At 43.4% G+C, this 22,092-nt stretch overlaps 1 protein-coding gene across 3 annotated transcripts in view; it reads right to left on the reverse strand.

Moving 5' to 3' along the window:
* Nucleotides 1–22,092, reverse strand: part of DNAI1 (dynein axonemal intermediate chain 1) — a 150,862-nt gene that overhangs the window by 71,373 nt on the left and 57,397 nt on the right. For all 3 annotated transcript variants that reach the window (XM_026865439.1, XM_026865438.1, XM_026865440.1), the window contains one exon: nt 17,362–17,609. In XM_026865439.1, the coding sequence (XP_026721240.1) occupies nt 17,362–17,609 (248 nt within the window). The remainder of the gene's footprint in view (nt 1–17,361; nt 17,610–22,092) is intronic.

The raw sequence follows: 22,092 nt of genomic DNA on the forward strand, positions 1-22,092 counted from the left end.
TCATTTAAGCAGAATGTCTGGGTAATGTTTGCTACTGCAACAGAACAAACTACACTACAGTTGCCAATTCTTTTAAGAGAAAAATGCTAACAGTAATTGCAACTCCTTAATGAGATATATAGGTTTACTAGTCACTAGTGAAAGATGTAGTTTAGATGTAATGTAGTTATTAATAAGGATAAAATGCTGTAAGACTGTGTGTATTCAACTTTCTTTGTTTAGCAATATTAAGAATTAAGAGCTTAAGTGTTTAACATTTCTAAAAACTCCCTTGGTTTTCCCCCTGGAGACCTGGCCATACCAGTAAATGACACTTGGTTTTGTAGTGATGCTTATACAATGGGTTTACATCTCGAAGAAGGAAGAATATTTAATAATGATTCAGCTAAAAGGTTACCAATTACTAGATGGTTAAATAATTTGGTTTTATATGGAATAAGCGTTTTAATTGTCACTGTAATCTTTTCATTATGTTTAGCTGTGTGTGGAAGCGTTTTATGAAAACGATAGACTGAACAATAAAAGGGGTCTAGATCGCTCAAAAACAAAAGAGGGTAAAAACCAACAGATATATTATGAGCGATCCAGACCAAATGGCCTCACTGTAACAACAGGCTGTAGCTGTTGTGAAGAACACCTGCAAAGCCAGGGGGCTGACAAACAGTGTGTGTAGTAAAAGATAAGAAAGCTGTACTGTTGAAAGCAAGATGTTTGCCCAGCAGGAGAACAGCACATGGACACCACGCCAGGACCAATTATAGAGGGCAAAAGGGCAAGCAATAGTGGAACACATCGCACCCTAAAAGCAAAACTACAACAGCTTGGGGAGGGGAAAGGTCATAAGGGGACAATACCCATAGACAGACAGCAGACTCTTTTGTCCTGCGCCCTTTATGCTTTAAATCATTTTGTTAGAGGCGACGAGTCCACACCTCCCCTGTGGAAACACATTATGCCAACCCAGGCGACAAAAAACTATTCTTTGGTTTAAATCAAGGAACCGGGAGCGATGGCATGGGAATCAGGCTGGTCGCTGAGAGTGTTTGGGCGTGGGTATGCAGCAGTGGAAAAGGATGGTTTAATTAAATGGATACCTGCATGATGTATAAAACCTGAAATAACCATTTCTTCTTAAAAGTTTTTGCAGATTTTCTGTGGCTTTTGGCTACTCAGATCTTTCGCTAGATGAACCATCTTGCCCAGACCCAATGTATGGGCAAGCACTACAGAGAAGCATGCAGCAGCTGTGGTGAATACAGGAAAAGAATGAAGAGAAAGCAAAGGAAAAAGGGAACGGAGTAAAAAACCCTACATATGAAGAAATAGAACAACAAGCACTTCAATTATTACAAATATAGCTATACAGCATGGGGAGGGAGAAGTGTAGGGAGAGGTGCTCAGAAGACCTCGTGATGTACAGGAAGAATAGGGAACCAATCAAACATGCCAAAGAATGTTACCAAAACACAGCCATGCTTAAGGTGGATCCCTTTAAGGAGCATATATAAGGCAATTGTGCAGCTAATAAGTTGAACAAGTAGCAACCATCATATTGGTGTCTGTGCTTTTGTTCCCGCGAAGGTTTTAACCTCCTGCAAGGGTTAGCTGTGATCTGAACACCACATTTCTGTGGCTTAGCAGATAGAAAAAGACAGCTAATGCCTTACCACAACAAAGCATCACTGAAAAGTGTTTTAGGATTGATGACAACAGACTTTATATGTATCATATTCCAGTCTGCCCACATCACAGATAGGTGAACGTGTGTGAGTCCATAGGCAATCATAGAGTGATGCTTCCCCTCATCCTTTCTTGTGGGAGGCCTACAAGAGAGTCAGAGAGGTACTTTTTACAAGGGTATGTAGTGATAGGACAAGGGGTAATGGCTTTAAAGTGAAAGAGGGTAGATTTAGATTAGATATAAGGAAGAAGTTCTTCACTATGAGGGTGGTGAGACACTGGGACAGGTGGCCCAGACAGGTTGTGGCTGCCCCCTCCCTGGAAGTGTTCAAGGCCAGGCTGGACGGGGCTTTGAGCAACCCAGACTTATGTATGGTGTCCCTGCCCATGGCAGGGGAGTTGGGACTAGATGATCTTTAAGGTTCTTTCCAACCCAAACCATTCTATGATTCTGTAATCACTTTAATAATTCCTCCACACCCCAGAGCATTCCCCAGCCCTGCCTCTGAGTCAAGGTACTCAATCAGCTTGGATGCTGTAAATGGGTTTGCACATAAACACCAACCTCTGCTTAAAGACCTGAATGGATAAAGACTCAAAACTCCCTAAAATGCTTGTTAGTGGTCTGAAATTGCTCTGGTTAGTTCTTTAACTTCTCCAGGGTATGTTTAAGATGATCTTGCTGATGAGCAAGATCCTGTCTCATCTAAATATTCTTTAACATACTATTTCCCTATTCTGATCTGTGCTTTCATCCTCTTGTTGCATTAATCATACTAAGCAGCAAGTCTCACTTACTGTAAGATTAAACAATACAGTATCAAAATTTCATCCTTCTCCATACTACTCAAGCTGAAAGCTTGCTTTATTAATGAGTCTATATTCTTCATTCTTTTAGCTTCTAATATACTTCCTAAATATTTTCCCTTCCCTTTTACAACCCAGGATAATCACAGCTAATTTTGCACCTCCACTTCTCTGTATTAATTTGTCTTCGTGTTTTTCTCTAGTACTCACCTTTAGACACACCTCCTTGTTTCTGTGCTTCAGGAGTTTCTTTGTTACTCACTGCTACGCACTAGATGCAATCATATGGGCCCCTCGGAGAGCTCGACATTATGCCCAGCTCAGCAGCTCAGGGAGTTCACCCATCTGGCTCCATAAATGAACAGAGCCTCAGACTCTTGTAGGATCCCAGCTGTGCATCACAGGAGCACAGGTGCTTCCTGGTCCTTCTGGGCTCTCCCAGTCACCTTGTTTTCTCCACACGTTTTGCACACAGGGCTAAGCAGGGAGATTTGGCTATTTGTTCTTACAGTCACACTGGCTGAAGACTTTTACTCAAGGCAGACATCTGCTCCTTGACCAAGCATGCAAACACAGCAAGAGGATTCCCTCAGCTCACACCAGCTGCACCTGCCAGGGCAGCAAAGCACAGACACAAACCCACTGCCAAAACCTAGACTGTTTATGCACAAGCTGGCCCAAAACAAAGGGCCAGCAGAGCTCTGGGGCTCTGTCAAGGTAGAAGAGAGGTGATTTAGTAAGGGCACAAGCTCTCATGGATGCAGTTTGGCTGCATCCATCACATGGCCCAGGTGACAAGCTGACAGATGAACACAGTGTGGATGCTTGCAAAAGCAGACAGAGCAAACTCCAACCAGGAGTACCCATCCAAACCTGGTTGTGTTAGTCCAACAGCAAGCACCTTTAGTCTGTGTAGAGGGTACTTTCTCCATTTTGCTGCTATTCTGTTTTTCAGTCTGCCTCCACACCATGCTGAGGGCTCTTGACAAAGTGCTGAACTAGATAAATTGCTCCATAGGTCACATCTAGACTCATCTAGACACATCTTTCCCAAGCTGATCTCTCCTATGCTCTGGTGCAAATACTCTCCTGGGCTCCCCTACAACAGTCTCTGAACTGAGCTAAAAAGCAGTTCTCATTTCTTCGCTCCGTCACCTCCAAATGTGTTTCTTGTTGGTTCCTGACAGCAACTTTCAGCAGAACAGCATCCGGAAACATCAAGTCATTACCAGCAGAGAAGAAATTTTTCACATTCTTCTGTCAGTGACAAATTGTCATTTTTTTGTTTATTCCCCTCCCTGTGTCACTTGCCTCTGCTGTTTGCCCAAGGGATCTGCTGTGGTGAAAGTCTCCTAAAACAGCCAGCTGATCCTGAGCCTGCTGACTTTCTGTTCTGCTGGAGCAAATAGTTTGTCCCTCCTTGCTGCTGGGACAAAGTAGTGCTTCTACAATAAAGTCCCCAAATGCCCTCCATTAAGGACATTGCCAACTATTCTTTGTTTGCTGCCTACCACACACTCTAGCCTGGCACTGTAAGTGTTCCTTGCCACATCACTAAGGATCCTCCGCCTGCTATCAGAAGTGTATCCAAGGCCAGGCACCTGGAGTAGTACAGCAAGCCTGCTCTCCTGCAATCATTCACAAAAGACCCAAAAAAATTATTCACTTGGTCACCTAGAAAGCATAGACTACTTCACTCCCATGCAAAGTAACTCCAGCATTTTTTTTTATGCAGCAAGAGACAGGTAGAGCAAGTTTTAGAGGTGAGGAGCAGGGCAGTGTCTGGAATCCCCAGCACTAACTTGGACAGCAGTTCAAGTTGTCCTATGTGGACGTGGGAAGAAGGAAGACAGAAAGCTTCACTCTTCACCATGGTTATTTGGGATAAAAGCAAAATGTGAGCTAAATCCAGATGACTCACTTTGACTTGAGGCAATAATGAAGATTTTAAAGAGCTGTGATAACTGAGTGCAGACAGCTAACTCCAAGATTTAGGTCAAAGCAGCCCAGTCAGCCTATTTGTCTAACTATATAAGGGGATAAGGAGCTCCTAGGTCCTGAGTGCACTTCGGCCATATGACACCACTGTGGCAGGAGAAGATTTGGCTGTGCCCTGACTGTGTGCGGGTCTGGTCTTCCTGCCAAAGGTAAACCCAGGCAGGCAGGCAGGCAGGGAGGAGCCATGGTAAGGCGCAGTTCGTCCCTCAATGAGGGGAACCAGAATCATGGGGTGACCAGTATGTCTGTCTTGGAGTCAGAATGGCAGGATACAGCATAAAGGGCTCCTGTTCTGTGAAGCATGCTCAGCGAAAGAGAATCCTGGTTTGTGTCAGGGATTTTTATCATTCCTGTCTATTACACTGGGAAGAAGGCAGCATTTCTGCTGTGAAACTTCGAGCAAGAAAGAAAGACCTCAAAAAAAAAAAAATTTAGTCAACCATAGCAGACATTAGTCCTTGATTTTGTTCACAGAAGCCCTGCTGTGAAAGCCTAGTCCCTACCCCCATCCACATCCCTGAGCTCTAAAAATGGTGCTGGTAAAAGCACAGTGAATGGATGAATCACAGAATCATCTAGGTTGGAAAAAACCTTGAAGATCATCTAGTCCAACCATTAACCTAATACAGTTCCCGCAGTTCGAGCCACAACTAAAGAGGAGCCGCCACCCCCCAGAGGAAGAATCAGGCCTGCCATACGGGGAGAGCTGGGCTGTCACTGACAGACTCAAGGGTCTTTGCACATCCAGAAACTTCACGGAGAAAAGCAATTTTCACAAGAAGGGGGACACACCTTCATGGGAATGAAGTTAGAGACTCTCTTTTAGGGGGAAAGTGACTTTTTGGTCCAGGAGGCCAGTGGAGCCAAAATCAGATATCCCAGAATGGCTCATCTGGGCGTCTGCCTGTTAGAGCCCATTTATTGTTTACAAGGAGGCAGGCAGATCCCATGACAAACCACAGGCAAAGCAGAAGTATCAAGGCCTTTCTTCTTTCAGTGCCATATAAAAAGACAAATTGTAAGTAGACATTTAACAAAATTAACTTTAAGGAGCACAGGCCAGAATCTGAGATAAGACAGATATATCCAACTCTGCAAGGCCTGATGAAATTCAGCCTAGTGTGCTTAAGGGAGCAGCTGAAGGGATCTCTGAATCATTAGTAGTTATCTATGAAAACTAGAAGACAGGAGAGGTCCTGGAGGATAGGAACAGGGCAAAAATGCCCCCAGGAAACCCAAAACAAAACTTGTCTTGAAGGATAGGCGAAAGGACTGTAGACCAATCAGTCTAACGCTGAACACTGAGAGCTGGAAAAAAATATTAAGTCATCCATACATATGTACAGGGTAAGAAGATAAGGAACAGTGAATATGGGCTTGTCAAGGAAAGATCTTATCAAACAAAATTTATTTCCTTCCCTGGCAGGGTAATGGGTCTAAAGGATTAAAGGGAAGGAGTTGATGTGATTTACCTTTAATTTTGTAAGGCTTTTGGCATACTCCCTGTGATGTTTTCAGAAGCAAGCTAAGAAAAGGTCTAGATGGAATTACTGTGAAGTGGATGAGTGATTGAAAATGAATTTTCAGGAGTTATATTCAGTGATTTTCTGACCACTTGGGAGAATATCTCTAGAAAATTCCCACATGGGACTGTCCTGGGTCCAGTTCTATTCAATATTTTCATTAGTAAGTGGTATAGTGGATTGCAAAATACACAGAATATTTGCAGATTACACAGTTTAGACAGGATTCTTTTAGGATTGGGACTCAAAGTTAACTTGACAAACTGGAGACATAGCCCAAAAATGATAAAGTGAATTGTGATAAAGACAAGTGCAGAGGGACACAGACGGGAAGAAGAAAGCATGTAAACATCTAGAAATTAGGGAATTTCTGGCTAAGTGACAGTAGTGCAGAAGAGGATCAGAGGCTGGGGCAGGAATTAGCAAAGTGATACTGCTGGAGGGGTGGGGGAATTACAGAAATCCTTTCCACATGCATTAAGAGGTGTGTACTATGTAAGACATAGAAGGTAATGATGACTCCAGTCTGTCAGTACTGGTGAATACAGATAGCCTGCGCAATCTCATTTTGAAGAAAGGACTTCAGGAATGATAACATGTCTGTGATGGCATGATGGGAAGAAGAGGACACTCTCAAGGCCTCTGCCAGTTCTCATTTTTGTGATTCACCAACAGTTCCCCAGTTCCAGAAAGTAAGGTTCAGTCTGATTTTAAATTCAGTTTCACCTCTCACAAATTTATTGCATGTCATGTTCAAACCACACTGTGACTGCTTCATTTGCTGCAATAGATGAGACTGCTTTGTACAGCAGACAAGTCTTTTGAGTGTGAGTAAAAGCTGATGGAGAGATATAAAAACTACTTTGATTTACATATATATAAAAACTTTAAAATAAAATCATTGCAAATTGTTCCTATCTTAAAATCTGGGTTTTCTTTTAAATGCAAATGTTTCATCTATGACAGTAATCTGCAGATAAGGGAGCTGCTAAGCAAAGGCGGGTTCTCAATGCTATTTTGCTCTTTGTAGAAAAATTTGTTGATATTTTGCTGTAAAATCATGCAACAAGACAGAATGGATCAGTTCAAAGTGCTTAGGAAGTTAACTTACCCCCATGACAGAAGCCATTAAAAAAATAAGGTCTGCAAGGACCAACTCTTCCTAAAGGTAAACCAGTAATATTTAGATACTTGGCTGTACTGTTTGCATTGGAGAGGAAATGGTTTAGACAGGGGGTGAATGTCAAAATGTGCAAAAATCCCAATGCCTTCTGGTCAGTTTGGGCTTCCTTCACCTCTCTTACAACTTTAATGAGTAGCTCTTACCTAAGGTACTCCCTGCCAATCCATTTGAAGCAGAAGTAGAGATTTTCTTAGATGTCTCCTGACTTTAAGTACTGTCTTTTTGTGTAACACAGCTTTGCTGATAATAAACATGCCAGTTAGGAGGGTCAGGGTGGCTGAGAGGCTTGGTAACAGTATACAGGTATTGAAATGAAAGGAGTTGCTTCATCTACAAAGAAGTTAGGCAGCATCCAAGGCAGCCAGCTTGGCAGGACCATATCTCACCAAGAAAGGATGCAGAATGTAGAAAGAAGAACTGTTTGGTATGATAACCAAAAACATTTCAAAACACCCTGGAACAGAAGACGCTGCACAGTAATGCTTGGGTGCTCCTGGAGCAGCTCTTGACCGCAGGCCATCAGTCCCCTGTGTCATGGGCATGAGGCTTGTTGATGGCTTTATTCATGGATGCCAACAAATACCAGGCTCATCCTGCTACAGACAATAGCAGGAACTTCCCATCTAAAAAATTTACAAATGCATTCTCTCATTCTAGCAGCATATGGCTACTTGCAAGCTTTACTACAAGCATTAGTGGGGTTTTCTCCTCCAAAGTCCTTGAAAGCTTCCTGATCGACATGGGAAAATAAATGTGTTCAGCAGCAACAAGGACACACTGTAAAATAAATAAATATTTAGCCCCATAAACACTCCTTTTCCGAAAATCACTTCTCTCCCACAGCTAGATCAAGTGACCTCCACTTTGGTGGTACCTTCTTGGGACTCACAGCCCCAGGCACTATCTCTTGAGCACCGATGAACTCAAGGGTGCAAGATCAGGAGACAGGAGAAAAGAATCATTCCACCGCATCAGTGTGTTCACACATCACCCACAAATCTGGGGTGCACAAAAAAAGTAGCAAAACATCTCCTACCAAAGAGCACATTTGGCAATACTGGGAGGACTCAGCAGTGAGCTGAGCAGAGAGCATCGCCACGGGAGCATCACTGATGCAGGGCAAAGGCCCAGCCTGGGGCTTGTGCATCACTCATGCTTCAGAGACTCAGATTTATCTGGAGGAAGCAGAGCTCAGTTATAAATAGCACTGGATAAGGCTGGTCCTACTTCAGTTTGTTTTCTTCCTGCTGGGATTCAGATGCTCTGCTTTGTACGGCCTTTCACCAGGAATCAGCTTGCTTATTCCCCTCACAGCACCTCCCACTGTATTTATCAGGCTGGTATGTTAACAGTCGCGGAGTGAGGAACCATACATTAGACTCTTACCTGATTGTCCCGCCAGTGGCAGTGTTCCCATGTCAGACATAGCGTGCAGTTGAGTGATGGGTGCCAGAGGCCAGTTAAGCTCAGGGGTATTTAACCAATTGCAATTCACAGGTCTTGGTTTCAATTCTGACTGTGCTCATTGAGCAAGATTTCCAATTTACAGACAAAATATGAAGTTCTGCACTCTGTGTGCAGGGAAAGCAGACACACAGGGCAGGCAGGCTCGCATCCAAATCCCCAAGCTGTCTGATGCTGCTAAATCAGAGACAGCATATGCAATGTGCCTGACAGAAGGTTCCCATCATCACAGGATCGAGCGGGCTTGCAGCAGGGATGGGGAGAGATGGCCCCAGGGCCTGCCGGGTGCTGAGGGTCCCAGATACTGCGCTGAGCAGTGGCAGCTCACCATGGCACCAGGGATGGGAGAAGGGTGGAGCCGTGGCCTGCCTTGGCTCCTCACATCTTGTTGTGTATCTGTGTGACCTTGCTTGCACCATCCCTGCCCAGCTTGCCTCTATCTCTGCCCTTATTGCTCTCTCATCTCTGTTTTGTCCTCTTCAGGGGAGCACTCTGTTGTTTCACAGGCTGCATCAGTGCCATTAAGACCTATCCAGTCCATACGCTTTCTACACCTATTTTGAAGATCCAGCAATCAGCAGCCACATTTTGTAGACCAGCAAAGAAATATTTTTTTTTCCACTAAGATTCAACATAGTTTCCTGATTGCTATTAAATATTTAGTTAACTTTTGTGACTGCTGTAAAGTCACAAAGATCCAAGCATCCAAACAAATGCATTACAGCTTCTCTGCCCTTTTAAACCTTAGGCAAACATTTTCCAACATCCCAAGCCCTTCAGGGGCTCTTAAATTTTATAAATGAAGTTTTCTCCACAAAGTATCACCAGTACAATTAAAAGGCAAAGAAAATTACTTATACTTTGCTTGCAGACACCAGAAAAGAAATAAACAACCTGAAAACCCACGATAAGATGGTTTGGATCTTAAGTAAAAGGAAGAGGAAGGACAAGAACAATACAGCACCAGAAGAGAAACTATTTAGCAAGCAGCAGTGAGAACAGGAGGCAGAAAGTAAGTTCAGCATCTGTATGAAGTATAGAGGGAAAAGCAGCATCAAAGCAGAAAAAGCTCCTTTTCAGACAAACGTTACATGATCTGCAAGGGATGCTTTGCAAGAGAATTCCTAACCCACAAGAATTCATACCCAAAGCACAATTTAAAAATAACCACTACAGAAACTGAATCACAAGAAGGTGCATTCTGATACCATCTCAAAACATACAACATCGAAATTAAAAGATCAGGGATTTTGTTCATTATTGTCAAAGATACTTAGGAAGAAGCATCTGGACACTTAGCTTGTCTAACATTAATCTAGCTCAAAAATTGTCCAAAATGTTTTGAACAAGGTACAAACAAGCTGCAAAAGATTTTGTCCAGGATTTCTGCCACAGCAGTGTCTTGCACTTTCTGCCACTTCCACCATGTCTAGATGAGCCCAAAGCTTCTGGATGAATTTCTGTGGCTCAGCAGAGGCTTTCCAAAAAATGGTGAAATTTGACTCTGTGGGAGTCAGGATCTCCTCCAGAAGGGCTGTGACTCTGCAATGAGCTCTCCCAGAAATCAAGGACAAACAGAAAGCTGTCGATCTTGACCCCGCTTTCTACAGCAAGCATATGGCAACCATTCTCAAGCACAGCCCTTCCTGCCATGCTTCCTTCCAGGAGAGGACAAGGGAGCAAACACACGACGGATGTTTGTAGGCCACTAAATGCCTCGCCTGGTTTTGGCTGGGATAGAGTTAACTTTTCTTCCTAGCAGCTAAATGGTGCTGTGTTTTGGATTCAGTACAGGATTTGGTATGACAAGAACGCTGATAATACAGTGATGTTTACAGTTGTTGCTAAGAGATCAAGGTCCTTCCAACTCCCCCTGTCCTGCCTGTGTGCAGGTGCACAAGAAGTTGGGAGGGAGCACGGCCAGAGCACCGGACCCAAACTGGCCAATGGAATATTCTCTATCATGTAGCCTCTTGCTCAGTATAGAGATGAGGGTTAGCCAGGAAGGAGGGGGTTCTCTCTCACCTCTGGGATTGCGCTTTTGGGATTTTTTTTCTTTTCAGGATCGCTAGCTGGGAACAGGCTGGGTATCAGCTTGTGTGTTGTGAGCAGTCACGTTGTATATTACCCATTTGTATTGTCTATTATTGTTATTGTTTTATTTTATTACAGTTATTAAACTGTTTTTACATCAACCTATGACCTCCCTAAGTGAGCAGCTATGTGGTGTTTGGGTGTCAGCCAGGTTTAAATCATGACATGGTGCTGCAGAAAGGAGGGCAGTGTCAGGTCCTCAACAGTCCAGTGCAACTGCTGATGATGCAACAGCCTGATACTGGACACAGAATTCAGTGTAGGCAGCAGGACTGCAGCTAAGGATTGCTTCAGCCAGGAAGCCTCTGACAGACTGAGGTCTCTGGACCCCAGAGGCACCCTGGCTGGGCCATGGATGTCCTTTCCACTCCTCTGTAGTTCTGGGCCTTGTGCTGAGTGACTGAGGTGACCTTTCTGGTGAGGATACAGTGGCATCCTTTACTCCTGAGATATCAGGAGTTAATTAGACTTTTTGCCCTGTTTGCACTGGGCCAAGTATGCAAAGCAGGGTTGGTAGCAAGAAAAAAGTAGTAGAAAGCTGGGGCTGGCTAGAGAGGAACGTCCTCTGCGCAGACATTGCGCTGACCTAGTATGAGAGATGCAGTTTGCTTGCATTACTCTAGAGATTTTGTGCTAAATTAAACCACCAGGTTTCTGCTCTATTACTCCTTCAGGCTACATTCTCCCACATGTCAGCTTGCATCTTGATGCTCCTCATCCTTTTCTCAGGTCCAGCCTCCTCGGTTTCAGGTTTCTGCTCCCGTTCTTTATTCTCCAGATTTCGGTTTCTCCTCTGGAGTTATCTCCTAGCAGTACCCTTACAGAGTTGAATGAGGTTTTTTCACTGAACTACCCCCAGTTAACACCTATTTTATGCTCCTTAGCAGTGAAGGCAACAGGGAGAGCATTGAGCCTGTTCTGAGACAGCTGATCTTTATTCTGACCTTGATAGCAACCTTCAGTCTTTTTCTTTTATTTCCTTTGCATCAAGCTCTTTGTTTGCCTGAAGCCAAAGGAACAAAATATTATGTGAAGCAGTAACATCTCAGAGGCAACACAAGCTGCAAAATCTGTTTGTCTGACTGCAGATGACAGATTTAGGAGACTGCCCGTCATCAGAAGCGTAACAATGTTCTGGTATGACAGTGGATTATGAATAAAATGCTTTTTTTTTTTTTTTTTCTCCTAAGTATAGCAAATACAATCAGCTTCCTGGAAAGGCCTTTTTTTTTTTTTCTTTTTTTTTTTGTGGATCTGTGCCCAGCAGCATGGAGTGGGATGAAGAACAGCAGGTCATGCTGACTTTAAAGTGATTCTGTAACTGAACTCATTTACTTCCATCAGCAAAACAAGACCTCAGTGCATCTGAGGTAGCTTCATGAACTGCCAAGATTCAATGTAGACTTATTTAAGAACTTAGATTAGAACACAGAAAGCAGAGATGGAGAAGAGATCACACAATTACAGGGCAAACTCCAGTGAGCAATTCTCAGGTGTGTTTTATCTGGTTTACATTTGAGATAGAACTGCCACAAGTTCTACTGGGAAACTATTCTGCGAGCTGACACTCCCCTTAGTTTCATTTTGCAGTTTGCAGACTATTACCATCCTGCCTCGTCCTTTTTGTCCCAAGCACAAGCATCACATTTAACCTGAATGGCATTTGGTGAAGAATTAGCAAGCAGTGGCCAGCCCTTTCTCCTCCCATGCATGAATATAAGGCAGAAAATAATTCTTTCAGGATTCCATCTGAAGCTCCATGGTATCAGCTTCTCAGGGAGGGCAGATCAGCTTCAGTAAATTAACAATGAACCAAGCTGCTTTTCTAACCAATGATCTCTCCATAGTAATTCCAAATCACACTGAGCCCATGGGCAAACGTACCACAGATGAGATTTGCTCTAAGCACAGCCAAAAGAAATGTTCCCTTTGCAGATTTTAGGGTCAACACTCTGCAGTGGGAATTTAGTCAGTAATTCTGATAGTGAGCAAGTTAAAAAAAAAAAATCTTTCCAAGTCTCTGCAGCAGTACTGGCTCTGTACCAGTCCCAGCAGCAAGCAGAAATAACGTCCTTTTGGTTTGATGTGAAAGCAAACTAGAAGCACACAGTGGAAACAAATCTGTTGAATAAGATGTGTTTTAGAAGGGAGATTGAACAGCAGAAACAAACGTTGACACAGCAGATAGTTTCAGTCATCAATCCCTGTTTCTGAACTGAGCTTCCAAACACTTCAAACCTAAGATATTTAGTATATCCCAGTGATGAAAGGTAAGAAAAAAGCACTCTTCTCAACTGTAAACAAACCCTAATATTTTTTAAAAAGAAGGAAGAAAGTAAGAACAAAGCTCAAAGGCTGGCAAAGGTAGAGGCTCTGTGCTGAGAGCTCCTCCCCAGAGGAAACTGCTCGTGTGGGCTGATACAGAGAAATGATTACTTGTTTTGAGATTATTTACTTATTTGCTTATAGAAAACTGCTTAGCAACTTATTTACTTACTTATAGCAAGTTATAGTATTACTTATAGTATTTTTAATATTGCTGAGAATCCTGCTTGCCCAGTTCTATGGAATTTTACCAAGGACTACTGTGTTCATCAAAACAAAGCAGTTCACTGTGAAAATTTACCAAGAACTATAATGTTCTGCAAAATATTATGGTTTTGTCCTTGAGGAACAGGTGTATCCCAACAAGTTGGAATTTTGCTAATGAGTAAAGATAGCCATATATGAACGGTAGAAGTTCTATTCGTTCTCTTAGGATAGAAAGTAAACCATCTGAAAAACACTCTTGTTATTCAAGAAATTGGCCAAGAGAATCTGCGCATGCTCCAGGGAAAAAACAAGGTGAGAAAGACAACGAGCTTTCTTCCCAAAGCCCCCAGGAGACAACCACCAGGAGGCAATGAGCAGGTGCAGAGAGAACATAAACTGCTGACACCATTCTTTCAAACTAACCCAGCCCTACTCATGCATATGTATGTTGTGTTATGTAATCCAATGAATATGGATATCCACACTATGAGTTTTTGGTAAAATGTGCGGTGGGAGTGCAAGCTTTGTGGAGAGATCCTCTTGCACCCCGGCTGGAGTAAACGTACCTGCTTTATAACTCTATTCGAGTTGTAGAGGCTTTTTCTGCGAATCAGGGCTCTGGTGCCAAAGTCTAGTCCAGTTGTCCCACTTTGGGCACCCCCATTAACATTCAGAGCCAAGCCATGGGATTGAGACATTGACTTAGATACCCTGTCCATGGACTTGCTGTCTAGGAGTACTCAGTGCTGGAGACAATGGGAGTGTGACAATTTTGCTGACTATTTGGAGCATTATTTTTATTGAAGTGGCGTTGGCTTAACCCCACATAGGCTTTTACCCAGCAGAACATGACAGGTTTGACACAGTTTCTCAGGAGCTGACTCCTTTTAAGCTGATGCTCACAGCCAAAGGCAGAGACCTGAATTCAATGACCTGGGAGACTATTTCTAGTTTTATGTTCCTATTAGACCTAAGGTTTCCGTGGTGTATTTAGCCTCATTGCACTGCACACATATACATTCACATGTCTTTGTATGTGTCTATTCCTTTCTGGCTTTGGATGTTAATCAATTGTTAATAAGGAATTAGACATGTATAATATAAAACGAGGCAGAATTTTCCATTAGTTAGTGTAGTAGCACTTAATGCATGGAAGACAATTGTCAAATCTGTAAGAAGACATTGCTAAGCCCTTTAAAAATACGAGAAACGGTATCAGGCAGACCAACGTGTTCTTAGGTAACAGAATTAGAAAATTTATATTATTCCATTTTTCTCTTAATAATGGGCTATGTTACATCAGCTTTGTTTTATGCAAACTTACTGAAATATCACTAAGTCACTGAAGATGAAATGCCACAAGAAAAGAGCTGTCAGCCTGCTTTACTCACTTCCCATTTTGCTTCCCTTGTGAAAGAGCTGTATTGTTTCAAAAGGAAGGAGCCAGGCAGTACAGAGAACAAAGGCTCCTAATTGTCCGGGAGAACTTTGTTACTTTTCTAATTGATCTTCAAAGCCATGGGCTTGCAGTCTCTACAGAAGTGAGGACTGCACCGGGTGGTCTAGACAAAGACCAGGCTTCAGACTAGTTGGGTGTTGGCAGGGGAGAATAGAATGTCTTTGAACTAAATACAAGAAAAAAGGCATCACTTTCTAGAATCATTTAATGCTGAATGAGGAATAACAATCCAATGTCTCAACCTAACAGATAGTGCTCCATGCCCCTTTTCCTCCCATCAAATGCAGATAAAATATTTTCTAAACCTTTTAGCTGATATTGACAAATGCCTACAGTTTAGATCTTTCCAGCCTCTTCTGATTGCTGTACATTCACCTTATTACTTGCTCGCTAGTTTCATAGCAAGTCAAAAACTGAAAAGTTCACTAAAAATATTGGTACTTAATAGCAGAAGAAAACTAGGAATAATGATTCTCAGAACTCAACCTTTAAAAATAAAACAAGCAGGGACTAGAGTCCACTCATACCTACATCTATCCATATCTATGAGGTAATTTCTCCCCTTTTTGGTGCTATCTCTCTAGAGTACATAATGATTTTTTTCACCTCTGAGCCACATTGAGGCTAAGTGGTACACATAAACTTACCTCTAAAAGCCTCTTACAGACTGCTTCTACTGCTAAACATACCTGCTTCTGGTCCGTAGGGATGAGGTCACTAATAACACGCTTTAAGCACACCCTGTCCTTCCCAGTATCATCTGGGGCACAAATGATCTGGGATTCTGGGGTCTATAGTATGCAGTAACAACTGTTGACCTCCTGTAGCATGCTTCAGCAAGGCTATGAAAAGCTGCACATAGGACTTACTATTTTGTCAGGCTTTTTTACTGGAAGCCTAAATGGCAGTGGGAAAAGCTTGGAGGGGGGGTGGGGGTGGGGGGTGCATGCCTGACACATTGTGTTGTGATAACAACCCATGGCTGGTGTACCATGTTAACCTGTAAGAAGAACTGAAAATGTTTGCTAGAGAAAAAGCTTTGGACAGACAAGCAGCAAATATAAAATTCAGGTCTCCTCTAAAATGTTACATTTGCATAACCTTTCTGCAGCAAGCACCAAGTCTTGCTCTTGGCATATTCCACATTCATCTGCAGTCTCATCAGGATCCCTTGATTTCTTGGACTTTTATTGGAAGATGCAATAACAAGGAGCCATGGCTGGGGGACAATCCATGCATGGCATGTGCCAAAGTACAAGGAACATTGACAGTGTGCCTGTTGGAGAACGGCTTGCAAAGAGCAAGGCCATAGCTCCCTGCAGGAGCTGGTCAGCCATAGCTCCCTGCAGAAGTCGGTCCCAACCACCTGAGGTAAACAAAGGAAAGAACCCAGGGTACAGTTATGTAAACTAGGATGAAGATCCAGGGCTCAGTTGTGCGGGTGAGGATCGTTGTGAGAACACAGAGATAAGTTGGGGCGCACTACGACCTTGGGGGTGAAGAGAAACAACCCTGGGAGAGAAGCAGGTTCACAGCAAGAAAGATGTTTATGCATACCAGAGATGCCACGAGGGGCTGGTGTATTATAATGTGACCTTTTAGATGTACCCAATGGCTGAGATATTATAATATAGTTTCTTAAATGTATCCAATAGAGTTACAAGTAGTGTATTGTAGATTGCTTATATAAGGTGTGATTTCTCTCAATAAAGTTGAAGCTTGCTCTATCATTCACATTGAATCGGCTGCTTGCTTCCTCCGCCCGCCGCATGTGCCTACACGTATGACTGTATTAGGCAGCCTAAATCAGGTATCAGCAATAGTAAACAGCAGCAACACACAAGGCCCAGGCTAGCAAACCAAATACACATCCCTGAACCTCAACAGGGTCATACAGACCCTGTTGAAATATGTGCTGCCACACTGTTACTGCGATACATGAAATCAGAAGCGCATATACCTTGCAGCGCTCCAATCTTAACTCATATTACATTGTAGACATAACTATAAAGTTAGCTGGATGTAGCAACATATTCACCCCAATCCTTCACAATATCATCCATCTGGTGACTCTCTGCGACAGATGCCACAGTGGCATTACTTTAAAAACATTACCCATACATCACAATTCTTAATTCACTAGAATACCACAAGACCAACTACAAGGTAGTGTGTCTTGAATCCCAGTGGCAGCTAATTCCACAGGCAGCTGCCCCTGGGTTTATTGTACCCAACAGAGCCCTCTTTTAGGGCTGATATATGAGTTTCACTCACTGCTCATCACTTGGTGCCCTGTGATTTTCTATTTGGAACATAAATAGCATTGTATGCTGGCATATAGAGAGGAGATCAGTTCCTCCCCAAACAGAAGCCATTTATAAAAATGAAAACAAAGGATAAATAATTGTTTATAGCAAATCTTGCTTAAATGTTGAGGACCAAGGATTCATACAGTTGCTTTGCCTTTCTGTGTATTTCAGAATTAGCTTGAAATACAACTTCATAATCAATTGCTAACACATGTATTAAGCCAAGACATTTTCCTACACAGCACTTTTCCTGCTGCGCCCAAACTCAGCCCAATTAAAAGCCCAGTTAGAGGAAAGGAAAAGGACCCTTACCTGCCACACTGGCTCTGTGTGCTTTCCTGAATTAGCACTGCTCTTGTAACTGGGCTGGGAGGTTGCCTTCTTCAGGTTGTAGATGGCCACATTGCCATCATAGAAGCCCACTGCCACAAGGTAGGGGTGGTCGTTATTGAAGTCCAAGCACATGATGCCACTCTCGCTGCTGAAGACATACTCTGGGAAGGAGGGGTTCTTCAAGGTGTAAAGCAGGAGCATGCCCTGGCCCTGCTTCAAGAAGTCATCTAAACATGGAGAAGCTTCGCTGTTAAATCAGTTTCCAAGATCCTCTACTATTGAGACTTACAATCAGATGGCACTAACCTATGCCTAAAACCTACCTGAATACTAAGTCATGTGGGAATGACATCAGACACAGGACCAAATGGTCATGTTGACATGCCTACATCTGAACAATCTTTCCTCAATTGATATGTCATCCCCAGGACATGGGAACAATGTCCTTATGCAGAAAAACTACTGGTTTGACATTTATTCTCTAGGAGAGAGACAGAATCGTCTAGGTTGGAAAAGACCTTGAAGATTATCCAGTCCAACCATTAACCTCACACTGACAGTTCCCAAGTACACCAGATCCTCAGCTCTATGTTGACTCTACTTTTAAACCCCTCCAGGGATGGGCAGCCCATTCCAACGCCCAACAACCCCTTCTGTATAGAAATGCTTCCTAACACCCAGTCTAAACCTTCCCTGACACAACTTGAGGCCATTACCTCTTGTCTTATCGCTTGTTACTTGGTTAAAGAGACTCATCCCCCCCTCTCTGCACCCTCCTGTCAGGGAGCTGTAGAGGGCGATGAGGTCTCCCCTCAGCCTCCTCTTCTCCAGACTAAACACCCCCAGTTCCCTCAGCCGCTCCTCGTAAGACCTGTGCTCCAGACCCTGCCTCAGCTCCATTGCCCTTCTCTGGACACACTCGAGTCATTCAATGTCCTTTTTGTAGTGAGGGGCCAAAACTGAACACAGGAATCGAGGTGCGGCCTCACCAGTGCCGAGTACAGGGGTCAGATCCCTTCCCTGTCCCTGCTGGCCACACTATTGCTGACACAAGCCAGGATGCCATTGGCCTTCTTGGCCACCTGGGCACACTGCTGGCTCCTGTTTAGCCGGCTGTCAATCACCCCCCCAGGTCCCTCTCTGACTGGCAGCTCTCCAGCCACTCCTCCCCAAGCCTGTAGCGCTGCTGGGGGTTGTTGTGGCCCAAGGGCAGCCCCCAGCATTTGCCCTTAGTGAAACTCCCCCAGTTGGGCTCAGCCCATGGCTCCAGCCTGTCCAGGTCTCTCTGCAGAGCCTCCCTACCCTCGAGCAGATCAACACTCCCACCCAGCTGGGTGTCATCTGCAAACTGACTGAGGGTGCCCTCGATCCCCTCGTCTAGATCACCAATAAAGATGTTAAACAGGAGTGGCCCCAACACCCAGCCCTGGGGGACACCACTCGTGACCGGCCACAAACTGGATTTAACTCCTTTCACCACAACTCTTTGGGCCCGGACATCCAGACAGTTTTTTACTCAGCAAAGCCCGTGCCCGTCCAAGACATGAGCAGCCAGTTTCTCCAGGAGAATTCTGGGGGAAATGGTGTCAAATGCCTTGCTAAAGTCAAGGTAAACAACATCCACAGCCTTTCCCTCATCCAATGAGCAGGTCACCCTGTTGTAGAAGAGATCAGGTTTGTCAGGCAGGACCTGCCTTTCATAAACCCATGCTGACAGCCTGATCCCCTGGTTTTCCATTATATGGCTTTTAATGGCACTTGAGATGACCTGCTCCATGACCTTCCCTGGCACTGAGGTCAGACTGACAGGTCTGTAGTTTCCTGGATCATCCTTTCTGCCTTTCTTGTAGATGGGTATCACATTTGCTACCCTCCTGACTTGAGAAGCCATGGAAGAAAAGTGCAGAGCCAAAAAGAATCTAGTGAACACTTTTTTCTTTGGGCTAGGATTTCACTAACTTTGCAGACATGCATGCTGAACCAAGAATAGCAGCATTCCAATTTCTGTGTTGAGAGTATTTGATATTATAGCCTCCACTGCTTCTTCAAAAAGAAGTATTTCATTGAAGTATCTGTAAAGCATCGTATCCACTGCCATTACACATAACTGTACAATGCACGAGTCACTACAGCTTTATTTTCTGCTTATGTCCAACATTTCCTCCTTGCTTGGCACAGAAGCTCTTTTTTTGCCAAGACTTCCCATTTTCTTTTCTATTTAGCTTCACCTTTCCTTTGCACTGCCTGAAATTAGCTCTCACAATTCTCAATAGGAACATCTTTCTTTTGTGTTTTTTTTTATCATGTCCTGACTGTCTCTTCAGTTCTTAGGTTTTTTGCTCATCTGAAAAACAATTTCCAAATTCTTTTAAAGGGAAAGAAAAGCTGTTGATGTAGATAAGCTCTCCAGAAGCAAAGAAGGAGCTTTCCTAATCTACAAAAACAATGCTTTCTCTGAGAGTATCCCAGCCATCTCTCCAAGTGCTTTTTCTTACTGTCAAATGCCCTCGGGCACACAATATATGGAAAACAAATTTACTGTTTTCTGTGCTTCAAGTACCCACTGTACATTCTATTTCCAGAACAGTCATCTTCTGAAAGTGCTTCCTACCTTTCTTAACATTTTGACCAGCCTGCAGCATAAAGACCTAGTAAATGTGTACCCCAGTGATAACATTAACTTCAGAGAACTCTCCTTGGCAGCAAGCTGATCCCAAATCAGCATGCAGGTACAGATGTTGCTTACCTCAAATTTATCAGGGCCACATAGAGAACATTAAAAGAACTGCTAAAAAGAAATTCACACATCAACAAAACTATTACTGCTGCTTTGTATTTGGATTGTGGAAATATTCTATTTTCTGTACATTGGGGCTAGGCAGACGAAATGGCTTTCTTATTTTGCAGAAAGGTGAGATTTCTATACTGGTATTACTTTAAACATATCTGAACACAAATAATATTTCTAATGTATTTTTTTGGAAGAGGGGAAGCTTATTCCTAGAATTTTATCTGAAAAGGTAGTGAATTTGCTTTCTCCACCAGAGATCTGCCCTGTCCTTTGAATTCACAGAATTGTTTTTGTTCTTAGCCAAGTAATGTCATTGAACAGTGTCATGGTTTAGACCTGTCTGGCAGCCAAACACCACACAGCCACTTGCTCACCTCCTTCCTGGGAGATGGGGGAAAGAATTGGAGGGGTAAAGGTAGGGGGTCATTGGGTGAGATAAAAACAGTTTAATAATTGAAATAAAACAATGACAATAATAGAAAGCAGAAACAGGTAATGCACAATGCAATTGTTCATCACCCACCAACTGATAACTAGCATCTTCCTGGCTAGCGAACCTGAAAAAAAACCCAAGATCCCAATACCACAATCTCAGAAGCGAGAGAATCCCCCCTGTTCCTGACTGCCCCTTCTCTATATACTGAGCATGATGTTACATGATATGGAATATTTCATTGACCAGTCTGGGTCCAGTGCTCTGGCCGTGCTCCCTCCCAGTTTCTTGTACACCTGCACATGGGCAGGACAGGGTGAGTTGGGAGGACCTTGATCTCTTAGCAACAACTGTAAACATCACTGTATTATCAGCGTTCTTGTCATACCAAATCCTGTGCTGATTCCAAAACACAGCACCATTCTAGCTACTAAGAAGAAAAATTATCCCAGACAAAACCAGGACAAACCGGTATTGAGGTCCAGCCACGATAAGGATTAATTCCTCCTCTCCTCAGGAGCAAAAACACTTGGGAAGGCTGTGGAAATGACCTACCAGGAGTGACTCACAGCAGAATGGACTATGAAATCAAATTGGTTAGACAGACTTTGAGTTTAACCTTTTCATACTCTTATTTCTTCTGGATTGTGCTGAACAGCCAGGCTTATTTGCAAAAAGTCTGAGGTGCACATTCATTTTTTATCTGTTGGCACTGTGCTGAGGGGCCTCAGACACTTGCACAGACAATGGAGGAGACACCCCTTCAGCGGGTGGCTCAGCCACCAGAGACCTGAATTGGGTTTTAGGTGCTTCTCTCTCTGCTGATCTGGCATTTCTTGATTATAGATGATGGAGCAGGCCTTTACTGGGTAGAATAACTAAGCAGATTCAGAAAGTCCACCTGGGTGTTAGGCTTGCAGGGCAAGCGTAAGGTCTTGGGAAGCTCTGGCACAGTGAAACGCAGGGTTCCATTTGCGGATTAAGACACCCAAATGGAGGTCTAAATTTGGCTGGCTGGCTGTGTGCTCTAAGATCCTGCTATCAACAGAGATCAATCAATCCGCTTCACTGAGTGTAGAAAACTCACCCTAAAGAAGACCCCTATATTAGGTCTGCTGATTTACTCTCTGGGCTCCACTGACTGTAATGGCCAGCCCTCAACTGACTGTTAATCCAAGAGCTAAATCCTATTCATTGTCCCCTTTACTTTGTGAAATATCACGGCTGTGGGTTAAACCACAGATGTGTGAATGCTGCACGTAAGTCTGGATAATATGATTGCTAAAGTACAGCCTATTTCTGATAAAAGGCAAAGTAATGAGAGTAATCCACAATTAACACTGAAGTATGGCACATAAATCCTAGTAAAACAATAACCTTCTGAGAATAGGCATATAAATCCATTTCAGTGAAGGGTGAGTTCTCACCCAGGGTACTAAACTGTGATGTTCTTTAACAAGTGGAAAAAAAAAAAAAAAGGGGGGGT

The sequence above is a fragment of the Athene cunicularia genome (genome assembly GCF_003259725.1).
Source record: "Athene cunicularia isolate RWA chromosome Z unlocalized genomic scaffold, athCun1 chrZ_part1, whole genome shotgun sequence".
Classification (NCBI taxonomy): Eukaryota; Metazoa; Chordata; class Aves; order Strigiformes; family Strigidae; genus Athene; species Athene cunicularia.